Source organism: Ovis canadensis, chromosome 22 (assembly GCF_042477335.2).
Source record: "Ovis canadensis isolate MfBH-ARS-UI-01 breed Bighorn chromosome 22, ARS-UI_OviCan_v2, whole genome shotgun sequence".
Taxonomy (NCBI): domain Eukaryota; kingdom Metazoa; phylum Chordata; class Mammalia; order Artiodactyla; family Bovidae; genus Ovis; species Ovis canadensis.
Window position 1 is genome coordinate 34549420 of NC_091266.1, and position 18729 is coordinate 34568148.

The 18729-nt window shown below is 52.7% G+C and overlaps 1 protein-coding gene across 8 annotated transcripts in view; it reads right to left on the bottom strand.

The window, feature by feature from the left end:
• CRTAC1 (cartilage acidic protein 1) overlaps positions 1-18729 on the bottom strand; it is a 166528-nt gene that overhangs the window by 40341 nt on the left and 107458 nt on the right. For all 8 annotated transcript variants that reach the window (XR_011252243.1, XR_011252242.1, XM_069568282.1 and 5 more), the window contains exons 4-7: positions 18058-18194; positions 12701-12857; positions 3263-3397; positions 207-352 (exon numbers count right to left, since the gene is read on the bottom strand). Coding sequence is in view for 6 of the 8 variants with exons in the window: in XM_069568282.1 (XP_069424383.1) it covers positions 207-352; positions 3263-3397; positions 12701-12857; positions 18058-18194 (575 nt within the window). In the remaining 2 variants the exon portion in view is untranslated. The remainder of the gene's footprint in view (positions 1-206; positions 353-3262; positions 3398-12700; positions 12858-18057; positions 18195-18729) is intronic.

Below are 18729 nucleotides of genomic sequence, written 5' to 3' on the forward strand. Positions count from 1 at the left end.
TTGCCCTGACTCCCACCTTGGGGGCTGCTCTCTTTTCTCTGCTAATGACCATGCTCTGGACACTACGGACAGCACAGCAGCCCAGGCTGGCCGGATGTCACCTTCACTGTGGCCACCCTGCCCCCAGGCTCTGCAGGGCCTGCTCACCCTGGTGGGAGTCACGGGGGGATAGAGGGTGGGGAAGTGGGAGAGAGGCCCCTTCTTACCCGAAAGCGGACCTTCCCGTGGGCGCTCATCTGCAGGTAGAGGCGGTGGGGGCCATTCCAGTTGCCATAGACGATGTCCACTTTGCCATCACGGTTGAAGTCTGCCAGGGCGACTCCGCGTCCGTGCTGGTGGGGGTCATCCACACCTAGGAGGAAGGGCAGGAGCCCTCAGGGCAGCCCTGTAGGCCCCACAGACACTCGCCTTGTCAGGGGTTGAGGGTGGGGGTGGGGGGGTGTGGAGAACAACCAGGAAGGGTGAACCTCATTGTGTCCTGATCCCTCCACAGGGGTAGAAGGGGGGAAGCCGTCTGGTTGCAGAGAGAACCAGAGACTTGTTTTCAGGATGCCTTTGCCCGGAAAGTACTACTTTTTACTTGGTTTTGGGGTAGCATGACTTTGGGGAAGGAGAACTGTGGAGATCCTGGAGGACTTAAAGCCTTCCCCGCCACCCCTGACATGGGGATACATTGAGTTGATTATCACTCTTTTGCTTAAATCTCAGTGATTCCCCAGTGCTCTTGAGTCAAGTTCAAATTCCTGCCCACCTTATCTGTCTTTATGTCGCCTTCCTCACATGCACCAGTCATACAGGGTTCCTTTCATTCCACAAATGAACCAAGCTCTTTTCAGCTTCTGGGCCTTTGCTTAAGCTGGTCTCTTCTCCTAGAATGCTCTTTCCCCAGCTCATGGTTACCTGGCTCCTTGTTTCTCTTCTGCTCTCAGCTATAATGTCACCTCCTCAGGGAAGCCTTCCCTGATCACTCCCATAAAAACAGCCCCTCCCACCCACCCTGGTATTCATCCCAACTGCCTCCCATTCTCCTCTGTTGTGTGGATCACAGGTGCAATCTTGTTCCATTGCAGGGTCCAGTTTTTCTACTAGACCTTCTGCTCCATGAGGTCAGGGTCTGTCTTCTTGCTCATCTGTGTTCCCACAGCATCTATCTCAGTGTCTGTGGTGATCTGGCAGTTTTCTGTAAATACTTACTGAATGGAGAGACATAAATAATTTGACAGAAGGCAACCAGGGACTTCGGTGACAGCAGAGGAAATAACTGCTCCATGACTAAGAAAACCACAGTTTGCCTTGTGAGATCTGTGGGGGAAGCTTGTGTGTCCAGCATCACCTGTTTGTGCTGTGCCTGCATCTGCCAGGGGCCAGTGGGACTGAGCTGATCCCTGGGGAGGACAGAGGGTGGCTCTGCCCAGAGGGGTGGCCTGACCTCCTGGCTGCTTCTGGCAGACACAGTCCCTCAGGCCAAGGGCACAGCTGAGAGGCAGAGGAGGCCAGCTCTAAACACCCACGCTGAGTCTTTGGGAGGACAAACTGCCATTGGCAGGTGAAATGACAGTATGATGGGGGGTGGGGATCATGGACCAGGACACAGGTAGCTCTTGCCAGCTGTGAACATGGAGATCCTGAGATGGGGGCCAGGAGAAGGCAAGGTGGGATCTGTCTTGGGAGCCTTAGAGGCTGATCATCCTCTTGGGGGAGGGAAGGATTTAGAGAATGGGTGGGGGTCAGGCAGAAGAGGCAGGGAGACCCCGGTTTGAGAAAGAGGGCTTTCAAAAGAATGTGGGCAACCCCCAACCTCTAGGATTAATACCCTGTTAATTCTCCACGAAACGCCCCAGCCCTAATGTTGGTGGCCTTCTGCATTGGCCCATTTCTCTCCTATCTACAAGGCACCTTGACAAGGAGTTGGTTCCCTTTCACAGGAATAATCAGTGCCAGGCTGCACTTCAGAGCAGCATCTGTTTGGGTGATGAATGCCCTCTTGACATGTCTTGTTAAACCCCTGCAATCACTCTGACTTTCAATTACGGGCCTAGCACCTTTCCTCTCTCTTCCCGCCTGATACCTTCCCCCACTCCAACTTGTTTGCTCACCTCTGCTTCCATCTCTTTAACACCTTATCAAGTCCTCTCGGTTTTCTCCACCACCACCTCCCCTTCATTTTATGATTTCTCAGCAATGAGAAAATTTGCTGCCGGAGTGTACAGCAGGTGAGCTGGGTGGGAAGACAGGCTGGGGAGCTGCCTCCACCTTTAGCTTTGCCCAGAGAAGGAGATAAGGGGAGCTGATCAGCTGCAAGGATGCGTTGGTGGGGTGTTCAAAATGGGAACTCTGGAGCAGAGCGCTGGAAGGGCAGTTGTCACAGAGAATGGATTGGTACCTGCTCAGGGATTGGATGTTAGCTGTCAGCACTAGCTGGAGCTTGTAGGACCTTTGATCTATGTGTCTACATCCCCGCTCCCCTCTTCTCCTGGAGACTGGAGCTTGTTGCTATACTAAGAGGAGGAGAAATCAGACCTCCCATTCCTGGGCAAGGCGAGTAGGGGAGGTACCAGGTGGGGAGAAGTAGCTGAAGGGCAGACTGATTATGTCCACAAGCTTTTATTATGTGTCCCAGTCCTTGCAGATACAGACAGATGGTCACCATGGTGTAGGAGCCTGAGTGAGTGGTACTCACAAGGGCAGTGGGAACACAGAGGAGGGGGATTCCAGTCTCAGCCAGGCAGCACATAGGGAGGCTGGAAAGGCTTCACAGACAATATCTGAATGAATATTGAGGGACCAATAGAAGTTCTGCAGGGAGAGAAGGGAGAGGGAACTGGCAGGTGCAAAGGCCCTGAGGCAGAGGACAGGTGAGCACAACGGGAGAGAGGGGAGCAGAGCTGGGAGCCTGGAATACTATTTTGGGTGGATTTTACTCTGCTTCTTATTATAGCTATTCATTTATTTGTCTGTTTCCCCCTCTAGATCATCAGTGCCTTGTATATAGGGGGTGAGAGTGGGGTAGGGTGATCTTATTCAAGTCAGGGTCCCCAGCTCTTAGCACTAGCCTGGCACTTAGCAGGGGTTCAATTAATGGTCACTGGATTGAGCTGAATGTTTAAAATGGATGTGGGATTACAGGTGACACGCAACATTAGCTGTGCAGATGGTGACTAGTCCCTCTCTCTCCCTGGGGCCTGTGGGGCCTGGAGGGAGCAGGGCAGCCCAGAGCCCCTGTGGGGTGGGGGTGGGGCGCACAGGCAGAGGCTGCACTCACCAGCGCTGGCCGCAGCATCCACGAAAGTGCCGTCACCCCGGTTGTGGAAGAGGAAGTTGGGCCCGTTCTCATTGTCGCAGAAGATATCCGAGGCACTGCTGCTGAGGATGGGGCCCACGCTGACGCCCCGGCCCCCTGGAGAGGACATTGATCTTCACTAAGTGGAAGAATCAAAGCCCCAGGCCCACATAGAGGATGGGGGAGGCCTTGGAGGCAGGCGGGGGGCCCTGGAGAAGCTGCGATGGTGATGCCACAAGCAGCCTGGGGAGGGGGATTCTGATATTTCTGATGCTTCCTGGAGCCCAGAGCTGGGCTCACAGTTCCATAAACCGACGTGGTGGGTGGCTGCCCTGCTGGTGAGGCAAGTGAGGAGCAAGACAGAGTCACTTAGTGCCCACGGAATGAGTCCCTGAGTTGAGGAACACAGGTCACCACGCACAGCTTTTCCCTTCGGTGACTAAATCCTACTCCTAAACTCACCTCTGCCAACAGCATTTAGATTAAGTCACAGAGTTGCTGACAGCCCCCTGCCTTACCCTGATGGCACATATGCTGGTCATGATACTGGCTGTGTTCCCATTCTAAGGACCTAGAGAAATAGGTTCCAGGCACAGGTACAAGGAGGCCTCATTTGCTTAGACTGATGTAGGAAACAGATGCGAACACCTGCCTGCCTGTCCATCAACAGGGATGCTGAATGGATTACAGTGCATCCGTATGACGGCCTAGTCTGCAGCTGCTAAAAAGACTGTGTAGATCCATAATATTGACTTGGAGGAATGCCCATGACATATTGTTAAATGAAAAAGCAATTTGCCAAGTAATAGTATCATATGATCCTGTTTTTATTTTTAATAGGAAAACAAATGATATTCCTGAATATATGTTTGTGCAAACTTGCTCTTGAGTTTTGGAAAAAGTGGGGAAGGCCACACCCTGAGCTATTCACACTGGCTGCCTTTTTTGGGGAATGTCTGTATTGTTTGGCTTATTGCAACAAGAATTGCTTCTGCAGTTTGAAAGGAAAAAATCCAATAAGGTATATATTTTTTAAGGACAAAAAGAAAGAAAACCAGCCCTATGTTAGGGTTGAAGTGCCCAAGATCGATGTGGACATGTCACCAAGCTCAATCTTAAGATGTCTTGAACAAACCACCCCCAACCTATGAGTTTCAAATAAAGCCCTGAAAGCCTTCCCTCTGCCCCACCCCCACCCCAAGTTCAGGGCAGGAAATAGCTTGACCACGACCAGGACATGGGTTCTAGTCCCAGCTCGGCTTTTTTGACCTTGGGCAATTCATGCTGCCTGGTTAGCCTCCGTATTCTCATCTATAGAATGCGGATAGTGTGCCCTGCCTTTTCTCTTTCAGGCCTTTTGAGAGGATCAAATGAGGTGAGAAAACTAAGAGGATCAAATGCTCTGAAAGGTCTCTGTGAGCCCTACAGCCTCGTGGACCAGCTGCGGGGGTGTCACCTGTGAGCTTGTCAGAGATGCAAAATCTCAGGCGCCTACTCACCCAACCAGGACCTGCATCCAACAGGATCCTCGGGTGGTTTATGTGCACAGGAAAGTTTGGAAAGTACCGCTCTGAAGGGCTGTTCAGTACAATCACAGCAGCTTATTAGGGCACTCAGAAGAATGTGGTTTTTAAAGATGAATAAATGAGAGCTCAGTGGACCTGAGTGATGCTGAGCCAAGCCCCCTCATTAGCCCACCTCCAGACAAGGCAGAGGCTTCTGCTATGAATAATGTGAAGAACTGACTCATTTGAAAAGACCCTGATGCTGGGAAAGATTGAAGGTGGGAGAAGGGGACGACAGAGGATGAGATGGTTGGATGGCATCACCGACTGGATGGGCATGAGTTTGAGCAAGCTTAGGAGTTGGCGATGGCCAGGGCAGCCTGGCATGCTGCAGTCCATGGGGCTGCAAAGAGCCAGACACGACGAGGGACTAAACTGAACTGAATTTGGGATGGAGGTTCTCTTGGTCCCCAGGACCTTCTCTTCTGAGATTTGTCCTTGGAGGAAATCATGGAACCTTTCTCACCTGCGGAGCCTGCCCACCAGGGGCCTGCTTTGGGGGCAGGGGAACAGACTGGGGCAAATGGCATTGCTACAGGGGTCATTGTGGGGCTTCTTGTTAACACATTCTGGGCCCTGTGTCTCCTGATTCCTCCCAGGTAATCTAATTAACTCTCAAGGAGAGCCCAAGCCTCGTGAAAACAGAGCCCCTGAATCCACAATGCTTTCAGAGCGTGTCATCCAAGTTGCACAGGCCAGGCATTTTCATTAAGAGAGCCACGCATGGGGCTTTCGGATGCTTTTCTTTTCCTAAGTCAGCAGGGAGAGTGCTAGGCCACTACCTGGGCACCTCTTCTGCCCGTTCAAGGAGTTGCCGCTAAGTGGTTGCTGGTCCTGCCCTTGTCTTGCCAGACTCCAGCCCAGGAGCTGGCTTTGGTGAGAAATCCTCCATCTTGTCTGGACCCCCAACAATTCCAGGTGGGGCTCCAGGACTTGCTGCCCTGCAACTCCATCCTTCTTCCCCCCGCTCCAGCATCCTCCAGTTTCCTCTCTGCCTCTGACTCCCAAGCTGTGACACATTCCCTTCATTTTCTCCGAAGCAGGTTATTTCCCTCTTGGACAAATTTCTAAATCTTTCTAATTAACTAATTGGGTTGGGTTGAAGCCTTGTACCATTTGTAACCTGTAATTACTAGAAAATTGCCATGGTAACCACACTACTAATTAGTGACAATTTATTGCCATGGCAACTGGACCATAACAGAGATGTTACCCACAACTCCTTCTTGGCAAGTTCACCATACAGTTGGGGAGCAGGTGAGTTGACAGGGAGCTAGCCTCCTGAGCACCAGCCATAGCAGACTCAGGATGGAGGGTCTAAGGAGATCTGAAGCAGGGGCAGCCAGGTACCTGCACCCCTCTCTGAGGCCGAAAGGGGAACGCTACTCCCAGGTCCATCGTGTAAGGGCTCTTCAGACCAATAAAATCCATTCATCTTAAGCGTAGCCTGACCCTCCCACTCCATGCCTGGTCAATGACAGAGGCCCGTTATTTAGCAAGTATCTTTTGCCTAGACCTTGCCCTCTCCCATAGCTCTTTTCCTGACTTTGCCCCGTCTTCTCTGTCATACCCATCCTGTTTCGTGACCTCTGAGGTTTAGCACACACCCTATGGGACTACCCCAGGGCAGTTAGGAACATCTTTATTCAGCCTTGGAAAATGATTAAACTCCACTTTACATCAATTAATTCCTTTATACTTGAGGCCAGAATGTTTTCTTGGAGGCATGCAGCTCTGCAGTTGGGGCTAGAGAGGCACATTGGTGGTGGGAAAGATGGGGGGTGGTCAGGAAGTTCGAGTTGTGTGACCTTGGGCATGTCACTGAGCCTTTCTAGGCATCTGGCTTCTCACCTATAACTCGAGACTGATAATAATAACCCCTTCTAGGGCTGTCATAAGTATTAAGTGAGCTGGTATTTGGAAGGTACCTTGGAAAAACGTCAAGTGCCACAGACTCATTAGTGCCACTATTTCCCACCTGCTGGGAGAATAATATCCCTTTATTTTGCTAACATTCTCAAGCTTCAAAGACCTCCTTGTTCTGCTGCTGAGTATGAATGCGGCTCCCTCCCCACCCCTCCCTGAAGGCTTCTCACTCTGCCCACCAGACTGGGCGGGAGAGAGGATCAAGGGGAAAATGCTTCCCTGTGGACCCCTCTTTCTCCGGTTGGTTTCTGGCACCCCTTGATGACCAGCTCTGTGGCTCTGTGCCCATGGGGCAAGCCTTGCTCACCCTTAAGAGCTGCACCCCTAAACCTCTGAACCCTACACTTGGGGGATGCAGAACCAAGTCCAATTTAGATGCAGAGGACATCAGAGGATGAGATGGCTGGATGGCATCACTGCCTCAATGGACGTGAACTTGGGCAAACTCTAGGAGATGGCAAGGGACTGGGAGGTCTGGCGCGCTTCAGTCCATGGGGTCGCAAAGAGTCGGACAAGACTGGGCAACTGAACAACAACAATCCATCTCTCAAACCACATGAGGGCAGCCCTCATGGTTGAGGGTGGGGAAGGCAAAGGGTGGTTGTAGGAAGTTGGGGGCATGGCTGCACCACCCCAAACAGTACAGTAGAGGGGCCGGGATGAAGAGGCAGGGGATTCGCTGTGCTAAGGAAGAGCCTCCAGGGACTGCCTGGAGTGGCAGGAACTTGGGGAGTGTGCCCTCCAGGCACTGGTCTCCCTTCCTGTGAAATGGTGTGGGGGTGGTGTGAGAAGGTCTCCAAGGCTCCTCCCAGCTCTCCTTTTCAGGGCATCCTCCAAGCTGGACCTCAGGATAAGTGTGGCTGGGAGTGGATTCCTGGGCCCATTCACAGTCCGTACCGTGGAGGCTCTGCAGTGAGGCTGTTAGACAAGGAACCTGGACCTGTGGGATTATTCTGCTGATTAATGATTCCAGTGGACGCTAAGGCCTGCAGGCTGCCAAGAACGTCCAAGATATTAAAAGAGTAGCAAAGCAGTGGTACATGAAGGGGTGGAGGAATGAACTGTGTGTGTGTGTGTGTGTGTGTGTGTGTGTGTGTGTGTGTTGGAGAAGGGAGTGTGAGAAGGACAGGATGGTAACAGCCCAAATCTCCTGAAGCTTCTAACACAATAATATGGTGTTGGGGCTGGTGTTGCTACCCCTGACCCTGTGAGAGCCATCCAGGCGCTGGGAAGGGTTCCAAGTGTGCCAGGATGGAGGGTGTTAGACAAGGATATTCCCACTCGTCCCTAATCCCTCCAGCCTGTCCCTGAAGAAGACTGAGGGGGTGGGGAGGGGCAGGAGGACAACCCCCATCACTTGTCTGCTGGGTGGGGATTTCCAAACCTTGGGCACCTGGTGGGTGCAGGAGCAAAGTCCTTCTCCTCTGTGTGCGCCCCTGCCCTGCCCCCAGGCAGGGCTGGAAGAGGCTATTTCAAGGAGGGGCAGGAAGAGATGCTCTGTGGTTCAGTCCCGTGTCCTAGGTTTTGTGTGGTCCACCCACCTCACCATTTTCTAGGTGAGGAAACCAAAGCTCGCAGAGGCGTAATCTCAGCTAGGGGGCAATGGATCATAGCTGAAACCCATGCCCGAGTGACTTCAGAGCCACTCTCTCCCCACAGGGTGCTCTCAAACATTTCTGCTCGAGTTCCCTCTGCCTAGAAGAGGGGTCTGTACTCTGATAAAGCCCCAGAATGGCCAGCCATAATAAGCTCGACATTAAAATAAAACTCAGTTGTTTTAGCTGAAGAAAATGAATACCAAGATTGCATTGTATTCTGTAATACATCTGTGCTTGCTTTAAATAAAAAAACGATGTCCCTTCTTGTCAATCATCTGATGCATCTGACACTCTGTTGGCTGGGGCTTTGGGTACCCCTGGCAGGCCTGTGGTTGTGCTCCCCGGGGGTCCCAGGCCCTGGCTGAGGAGTCTGTCACTCTAGCCTTGCCTGTCCCCAGCTGACACATTTGGCTGCACTCCCACCGAAAGGCTAGCACCCGCCTGGGAACCCAGGAGGCTCTGAGGTCCCCAGGCTACTGCCCCTTCTCTGGAGCTGGCTAGTGGGGATCCGCCAGAAGGCCTCAGCTGGGCTTTAGGCATCTCTGTCTCCTCCAATAATGACTTTCTATAAATCAGATCTGCCCGCTGCTTTGTTCTACACTGCTCCCAGCCAACAGCAAAACTCTCCACCCAACATTGTAAATCCACCTTCATTTTCTTTCCAAATTTCTTTCAGGGCTTCTTTAATCATCACCTTGCAGCCTGGACAGATGCTCCCTAAAAGGGTGAGGCCAAGTCGCAGAGGTCCTCTGAGGAAGTAGAGGCTGGGGAGAGGCTGGGTCCAGAGGGAAGAAGGGAAAATGGGTGGATTCCAGTGGGAATACGGCTAAAGATGCCCACACCTGGGCCCTGGAGGACACGCCGAGTAGACACATGGAGAATACCTCCAGGGCAGGGGCTGGTCCTGCTTGCTTTGTGCTTCCTTCTGTGTTCAGACAGTAAAGAATTCACGTGCAGTGCAGGAGACCTGGTTCGATCCACGGGTTGGGATCCACTGGAGGAGGGCATGGCAACCCACTCCAGTACTCTTGCCTGGAGAATCCCCTGGCAATGGACAGAGGAGCCTGGAGGGCTGCAGCCCATGGGGTTGCAAAGCATCAAACACAACTAAGCAACAAAGCACATGGCTGTGCTCCCTACACTCAGGAAATGACCAGCATCCCTCTGTCAGAACTTCATTGGAGGGTGTTGATGTCCGCTACACTTGTATGTACTGTCTGTGTGCCAGGCCCTGTGCCAGGCATGCCCTATATTTACCTCTTTTAATATTCCCATTTTGCAGGCAAGAAAACTGAGGCCCAGAGAGGTTAATAAGTTGCTCTCTATTGCCTGGGCAGGAGGACATGGTGGAAGCAAGATCTGCACCCAGCACTCTGGCTCCAGATCCTGGCTACTTAGCAACTCCGCTAGAGGGCTAATTTAAGGTGCTCCGAGAGGCCTGGGGACATGTCTGAGATCACTGGGGGGCCATAGAGGCAGCGGCAAAACTCTTAGTTCCCTCGAGTTTCTGACAGGCTCTCGGTCATGGGGAGAACTAGTTCTTAGGATTCCCATGCAGGGCAGCTCAGGCTACAAAAGGCTGCAGGCAGCTGGGGAAGCCGGGGCTAGGAGAACCAGGAACCACCAGGGAGTGGGCTTCCCGCTGCGCAACTCTGCATGGGAGGCTCGGGCTATGCCGCCCTCCAGGGACCCTCGAGTCCCCCGAGAGCGGGCGCGCTGGCCGCTAGATGGCACTGTGACCCAGCAGAGAGGCGCCCGGCGGCGGAATCGGGAGTCTGGAGAGGATGCCTCCCCTCCCCCTTCCGCGGAGCCCGACAGCTCGGTGTGGGCTTCACCATTGCCCGCCCTGCAGCCCGGGATGCCCGGGCCAACCCCCCTGCTTCCCTGAGCAGCCCAGGGCAGGCAGCTGTTTCAATCAGAAAAACCGAGAGTCGCAATTGAAGTCCAGAGGGCCAGTCCCTGGGGCCGCGATTCTGGGGGGTGCGCCTCTTCCTTCTTCACCAGCCCCTCCCGTCTTGCACGCTGGTGCAGGATTCTCAAGCTGGAGATCGTTTGAAAGGTCAGCTGATTCTGGTAGTTCAGGTATCAGCGGCCGGGGCTCTGAGTGCTAGTGTCTCTGTAAACCTCCTGTGTGACCTTGGGCAGGTCCTTTCTCCTCTCTGGACCTCGATTTGTTCTTTTGCAAATGGGCGGCTCTCTGGTCCGGGCGGCTCTCTGGTCCGGCCGGCAGATGGGTGCTGTGCGCCTTGGCTCCAGGGACTGCGGCTCTCTGACGGCACAGCTGGCCGAGGCTTGCTTCCCTCCCAGCCTGTTCAGGCCCTGCTCCTCACTGTCGACATCTCTCCCAGGGCCCAGGGCACCCTCCTGGAGCTGAGTCTTGGCCGTGTGTCAGAGCCTTGGCAATCAGGCTGGGCTCTAGTGGTGGCTGTTACCTTTGGGGTCCATTCCTGAGGGGGCATCTGGGCTAGTTTTCCAGCCAGATGTCCATGTGTCGTGAACAGAGTGACTATGGGGGCTGCAGGGTAGTATTGTGGGGCTTGGCGGGCAGGGAAAGGGTGGGCTGGGGAAGGCGGGTAGACAGAATAGTAACTTGGTAGGCCAAATAGGTTCTTGTCAGCCAAATGGCTCTTGGAAATCTGCAGAGCTGCTCTAACGTGTCCTCTGGGCATGCCAGCTGCCCCGGCCTGCACGCACGCTCCACAGAAACTGCTGTCTCTTCCTTGAGCTGTCCAGTCCTTCCAGCACAGCCTGGCACAGCTGCCCGATGCCCCCATCCCCACCCGGGCTCCTCAGCTGTCTTGTCTTGGAGACATCCCTGGTTCCGTCAGCCTTCCTTCCCCACCCCTGGTTCTGCCAGCCCCCCTGCCAGCCCCGCCAGCGTGAACAATGTCCCCTCATGCTCACACCCTGCTGCAACCTTATGAATTCTTTGATTCTGTGTACAGCCCTCGCTCCCAGACCTTGCCTCCCTTCCAGCTCATCATTTTCAAGTGCTTCATCTCCCCAGCCCACCCTCCTTCTGCAGATCAAGGCACTTAATTGCCAAGCCAGCCCAATGCACAAAACTGGGAACTATTCAGAAAAATTGACTGTGCAAGTCGAGGCTGAAGCTCCTGCATGTTTATTCCTTTTCCCAGGAAAACACGGTTTATTGCTGACGCTCAGCCTCTTTGCCGCTCGCTCCCATGCAGAGCTCTCGTGCTCTTTGATGGGGCTTGAACCGTGTAAACTATTTTATTGTCTAGTCATTTGTTCCCACAAACTTTGTCAGACAGGTTAACATCAATCTCCCCCTTTCACTGAGGTGGAGGGCTGGCTATAGAAAGGCATCATAAACTCAGGGAAGGCCGTGACAACCCTTTCTAGGGAGGACTTTGAGATTATGCCATTACCCAGGTGGCTGAAGGCAGGGGAGTGGCCCAAATGATCCTTCAAGGATCCTTCCAGCCCCCAGATTTAGAACCAGGTAGGCTGCCACTTGGAATTCTGTAGTGCCAGTTGGGACGGACATATCAGGAAGGTCAACCGCTCAGAGAATTTCTACATTCAAGGTGCAGGTAGGGTGTCAATGAGGCCAGAGTACACGTGAGAAGTTGTGTACAGCTCTGGCTTCCTGATTTTTGGCATCCTAAATAGGAACTAGATTGCTCTGCCATCAGCAGTCTATTGGCAGATTATCAGAGTTTAGTCAGCAGCCGTGCTGGAATTAGAAAAACAGCCTTCCCTAGAAAGATCTCCCTGTCAGAGACTCTGACAATAGGTCCCCCATCCTGAAAGATGTGGGGGGAGCGTGCCTTAAAAAAAAGTGCTGGAGAGGTTTGGGAATAAGAACACAATTCTTTGAGCTCAGTTTACTGAGACGGGACCCAGCTGAAGCTTAGGGATTTAGCACTCAATTCCTGGCTGCTTATGTGTAAGTAAATAATTTCGTCTGCTGTTTGGCAATAAAAAATGCTTTAAATCTTGGCCTCTGTGATTTGTCAGTTTTCTCCTACAGAACCTGTTCACCCATCGCTTGGGTTACAGCAGAGAATGGGGCAAGGGTTCCCAGGGGAGAAAGATGCAGTGATCTTCTAGGCTATGTCCGACGTCACCCACTGCGCCCGCCAAAGCCCACCCCACCAGATGTCCCATCATCTGGAGAGGCGGCCTTGGAGGATGCCGTCTGTGGGTGGTGAGATAGGATAAAACCTTTACCCTCCCTCCCCAGGGACACAGACCCACCCTCTCCTGTGGTCTCTGATGAATTAGACTCAGCCTTGCAGGGCCTGAAGCCTAGCCCCAGCCCCCAGCCCCTCCAGCTCACAGGCCCCCTGTTCCACTCTGCCTACCTGTGTATTTGCTGACTCCAGCCTCAGCTGCCACGTCTCTGAGCGCCAGAATGCCCCGGGAGAGGTCACTGGCCTCGGGGTCCATTTCGATCAGGGCGTCAGGGCCCACGTTACCGTAGGCATAGTTGGCGATGTAGATGGAGTAGCGCCCGGAGCCCTGAGCAGGAAGGGAGGGAGGGTCAGTGAGCAGGACCATCTGGGGGCCCGGAAGCAGATCCCCCCTCCACTCACAGGACCATAGCTCTTTCTCGAGGTTCGGGCTCTGCTCCTGGGGTCTGGCATCTGTGACCTTGCATGACACAGCTCCAGAGGTGCTTTTCTACAGAGGCTACGAAGTGTGGGATGCCCCCAGAGTCCTACAGCACAGCGCTTCCCCTCTCTCCTGTTCCAGAAGAACATCCCTCCCTCTCCCCCACAACCACCTTTTTATAGACAATTTTCTAATATGCCTCCCTCCAGCTGAGCTCTCTCCAGCTGCCAGCCAGGGTAGCTGCTCAATAAATATTTGCTGATTGATTGATCTACCAATTCCCATTATTCTCAGTCTCTCTCTCTCTCCCATTCAAGCTTGCTCCAGCCAAGATGACAAGCAAATTCCTGAGCCTTCTCCCTCCCCCATCCCCACCCCATACTTCTTCACTCCTTAATTTGGATGGCACAAGAGGTTCGGCCATGCCAGGCTCCTCCTTCCCACTTCTACCCCCTTGCTTTTCCTGTACCAGAAAGAAATTGTATATTGCTTCTGCCTTTATAACAGTGTCTCAACTATAAATATATATATATATTTCCCCCTTTGCATCCAGGAGAAGCCCTGGGCACCAGTTCCTTGTTACTGTAGTCATTCTCCTCTCTAGTCCAAAACACGGCTGATAAAAGATTCTTTCCTGCCTGCTATTATAATGGTGTTATTTCTTCAATGGATGCTTTCTTTCCCCCAAGAGATCCACACAATTTCTCAATCAGTTTTCTAGCTTTCCTCTTATCCCTTGCAGCATTTCCCTCCAATTAATCAGACAGTACATATTTCTTGAGCTCCAACGATGTGCAAGGTCCTGGGTTATAAATGTACTTCAGACAAAGTCTTTGTCCTTAGGTTGCTTATAGTCTGGCTTTAAGGAAGCTGACAAGCTACTGTATAGCACCAGAAACTATACGTAATATTTTGTAATAGCCTGTAAGAGAAAAGAATCTAAAAAATATATATGTATAGATGAATCACTTCGCTGTATCCTGAAACCAACACAACATTGTAAATCAACTATACTTCAATAAAAAATAAAATTAAATACAATAACAACAAAGGAAGCCATGAGCACAAAACAACCTGGGAGAAACAGCTGAATTTAAGACAGCACAGTGTGCTCTGCCACTGCCCTCTTTTCAGCCTTCTTTGCTTTCTTTTATTTCTTCCCCGGTGGTCCCATGAGAGCCCTCTCTCACCTAACTGGTCACTTTATCCCTTTGGAACCATTTTCTTCGGGGAAGTTGATTAAGAGCCACCTGGGGCTAACAGGTAGGTGAAGCAAGGAAGGCGCTCAGGTTCTCCTGGGGGAATCAGACGTGTCAGCAATTACAGGTCTGATTAAGAGCGGGTACAGGGTCTCCTGGGTACACAGAAGGGGGGCTCCTAACCCAGAGGAAGGGCACCTGGCCATAGAAAGTTCAGAAAAGGTTTTCTAAGAGGAGTCTCGGCCAGGTGAAGTGGAGGGGAAAGAACCTTCCGGGCAGAGATGAGACAAAGAGTGATGTATATCGCATGTTGGGAAGCTGCAAACAGTTTGTTCAGTGTTCCCAGAATATAAAACGCAAGGTGTGGCATGTTGGGGGGAGGAAACTGGAGCTGTTCCAGTTTCCAGCTCCATAAAGACTTTTCTGCCTCTTCATTTCTGGTTCTCTGGGTCTCTAGCCTGCTACCTGAGTGATGTAAAGCAGTCCGACTCGATTTCAGTTTTGCGTAGGGATCATGTGGGGATCTTGTGAAAATGCAGATTCTGATTCGGCCACCTGAGTCTTGTTACTAGAAACGGTCCCTGGGCCAACAGCATCAGTGTCACCTGCAAGCATGTTAGAAATACAGACTCTCAGGCTCCAGCCCAGACCTGCCGAATCAGAATCTGCATTTTCACAAGATCCCCATATGATCCCTATGCAAAACTGAAGTCTGAGTTGCACTGCTTTACAACATCATTTGTGGTTAGGGAGAACTTTGAAAGATTCTTGCCCATCCCAGGAGCTTGGTGTACGTGTGTGGAATGACTGGATGAAGAGTGAATGGATGGGGCCAAAGGGGAAAGTGCGCCTTTACCGTGACGCTGCCTGACCCTACCAGCTGTTAGCAATCGCATCGACAAATGGGCAATTAAGCCCAAATGAACTGAAATGCACTCTGCTAGAAATCAGGATATTTATAAAATGCGGTTATACCTAGTTCCTTACATCAGTGTATTGGGTTGACAAAACAGAAAAATTGTAGATGTGTTACAGTTATAGAAAACTGCAGAAAGTCACGTGTGAACTTGACCACGGTAACTGTGGGTGGGGGAGCTGATTCCAGGAGAAGGAAGATGTTTCTGCAGCTTTGGATCCAGAGCAGTGGTACCCATCCTTTAGTCAACCTCAGAATCAACTGGCAGCAGGCAGGGGGTTGTGAAAGCAACCTGGATGCTGGGTCCTAGCCCCGGAGTTTCTGATTCGGGGGTCTGGAGGGCGCCCTCAAATCTGCATTTCTAACACGTTCCCAGGTAAAGCTGGTGCAGCTGTTTCAGGAACCACACCCTGAAAACCACTGGTCTAGGGCTGTCAGTCTGGATCCTAGGCCAAGCTCTGCACCTAACTGACTCTATGTCCTTGGGCAGGTTCCTCACCCACTTTGGCTGCACCGCCTCACGTGTTACATGGGAATCGTAGCCCCCCTGCTTCCTGGCAGGGTCGTTGAGAAGATGAAATGAGACAACGCATGTGAAAGGACTTTGGAAAGATAAAAATGCTATATAAACATGAGGCATAATCATTATCGATCAGGGAACGCTTCTTGTAAGAGATCGGCTTTGGGCTGGATCCAGAAAGGTGGATGAGTGATGAGGCAGCTGAAGACGAAGGGCAGTGGTGTTCCAGGTTAGGGGCAGAGAACGAATGAGGGCTGTGAGGGGAGAGGGAGAGAGCGGCATACTGTAGGGGCTGAGACTTTTACCCGGTGCAAAGCTCCCAAGCTTAGCATACATCAGAGTCACCTTTGGGCTTAGTTGAAACCCAGGCTGCTGGACCCCACCCCCAGCGGTTCTGATGGGTAGGTCTGGAGGGTGGGGCCTGAGAATCTGCATTTCTAACAACACTGATGCTGCTGGTCCAGAGACCACCAATCAGGTACACTAACAGGCCCCAGCTAGGGGCTGTGGGGCTGAGGGAGGAGTAGGTCAAAGGCTGTAACAGAACCTGTGGTTAGAAATGTGTATTTGGTACAGGTTTACCCAAAGGCAGGGTAGCAGGGAGGTAAAAAGGTGTCTGATCATTTTCAGCTAGGCAGGACTCAATTTCTGGCTTTGCCTGTCACTTGCTATATGGTAACAAGGTCAGTTGCTTAAGTGCTAGAAGCCTTAGTTTTCCTACCTGTAAAATGGGGATAATGACAGCATTTACCTCATTGGCTTATTTGAAAATCCAGTAAGATGGTGAATGGAAGTCACTTAGCACAGAGCTTGGCACGGGGCTAGTTTAATAAGCATAATAGCTATTATTATTAGTGTTCTGTTAATATTATATTCCTATTGTTACGATTGCTCCTGTGTTTTCCCGCATCACACTGCATCCCTGTCTTTCAGCTTCCACTCTGGCCTTGACCTCTCCACAGCTCTCGGGCCTCGGGGGTTGCCAAGGTGGTGGCTGAACCCAGACAGTAGCCCCTCTTCTGATGGCAGACAGACCGTGGGGGTGCTTTCTAGTTCCCTGAGGCTGGGTCTGAGTAGGGAGTGAGCGAGCCGCTAAGTGCCTGCCTACTGTGCTTCAAGCCAAAGTGTCTTTTTTTCCCCTTTTCTCTTTTTGCACTTCACATGGTGCCTCTGTCCTGTGGGTAAGTGCATGGGTGTGTAGGTGACCTTGTTAGGACAGAGTGCATCTCTCTGTGATTAACCTTCAGACCCTCCTATTGGTGCTGAGAAGGTTCCCACCTTAGCTGGGTGTGGGGCACCCTGGTCCTGATGGGGCTAAGGAGGCTGGAAGCCAGGAGGAGATGGAAGAGGCCTCTCAGAGGCCAGGCCTGGTGCCCCTCCCCGCCCTCCAGATCCTCCCTGCTCCCTGGGGCTCTCATAGAGCCTCCTCCCCATTCTTCCCACCAGGCGGGAGTCCAGGTGGCAGAGATTCAGGTCAGGGCTAAATGTGGCTTCACAGCCCAGCTTGGCTGCTCTTCCTAGCACCAGCTTGTTAAGAAATAAATATTTATACCTGGCACCTGCCTTTTCCCAAGGCCTGGCGGCCCCTGCTGTGAAGATTCACTCTGAATCCCCAATCCCCTTGGTGCCATCTCAAACCCCGAACGAGTTGGCTCCCTCACCCCAGCTCCCACAATGGGGGCCAGAGACGCTCCCCTGGAAGCTGGGCAGCAGCTGGGTCCCTGATTTAGTGATGATGTTTTGTAAAAGCCAAGGAGGGGCGGCAGGGGAGCAGGTGACAGGAGGGATAAATCACCGCCACGCCACGCTCTGGCTCTGGCTGGGTTGGCTGGGATGCCCGGGCGGGGCCCCTTCACAGGATGGATGGTTGCAGCTGCTTCTTCCCTCCTCACTTGGCCTTTCTCCCTGACACTTTGAGTTGAGCACCTGTGTGCCGGGTGGACCAGCAGGGCAGGAAAGCATCGATGGTGCTTTGGATTAACTAAAGTACTTGTACATTCAGGCAACTGTCCACTCACCCGCTCATGAGCCCCTTTGCTATGCCTTCATTTGTTCCATAAACATTTATGGAGGAGGGGGCCTGATGGCTCAGTGCCTGGCACATAGTTGGCACTTCATAAATTAGTTGAATGAACGAACACAAGGTTACGAGCTGACCGATTCTGATTTACGTCTGAGCCATGCCACCAATCCATTCTGAGTCCTCAGGCAGGTCCCTGCCCCACCCTGGGGCTCAGTGTCCTCTGTCCAGCAGATACAATGATGACAGCCCCTGGTTGCCGGGAGGCCCTCAGGGGAGAAAGGATGTGAAAGTATGTTAGCATCCACTATGTGCAAGGCCCTGGGAGCGGCTTTGAGCTCTGCCCCTGGGAGCCATGCTCTGTCTGGGGATGTCATCTGGTGCTTCCTCCTGGCCATCACGCTGCTGTGTGCCTCCCTTCTCCCCAGGCCCCCATGTTCCCCTGGACTCACCTTCCTGTCCACGCAGGCCACAGAGCGCCCGGCAAAGAGGCTGGCCACGCCGCGGGCCACATTGACCTCGTCACTCAGGATGTCTTCCCAGCGGTTATTGCGGAACTTGAACAACTTGTCCGTGTACGTGGCCACCCCTGCAGGCAGGAGGGAAGAGAGGGCTGGTGGTCGGTGGGGTGCCTGCCCCAGGTGTTGGGGCCACAGGTGGATGGGTCACCTGCTGCACGGTGAACACTCCTCACGGTCCTCAGGCAGTGGTGACCCCTCTCCTGGGGACACCCAGTTATTCTCAGTTGAGAGAAGACACTGAAGCTTATGAAGATGGCCAGCCCAGGCCTCAGGAACTTTGGAAGAAGTGTGACCGCTAGTGTGTGTCAGAGCTGATCCTCAATAGCAGAATCTCATGGTCTGCACCACACTTCTGCGGCACCAGGAGGGACATCCTGGGATCGCTAGTATTTCACATCCAGACTCAACCAAGAATGTCTCTTTCTCCAGGAGCTGCTCCCTGCATGCTCTGCTGAATCACAGAGCATGATGTGGGTCTCAGAAGAAATAGTCCCGGTCAGTGGGTGGGTCTCGGAGGCCAGACGGAGGGTGGGGCTGGGAGCTGAGCTCTGACAGGGGTATCACCAACAGCCGGAGAAACCTGGATGGCCGTGGGGTCAGCAC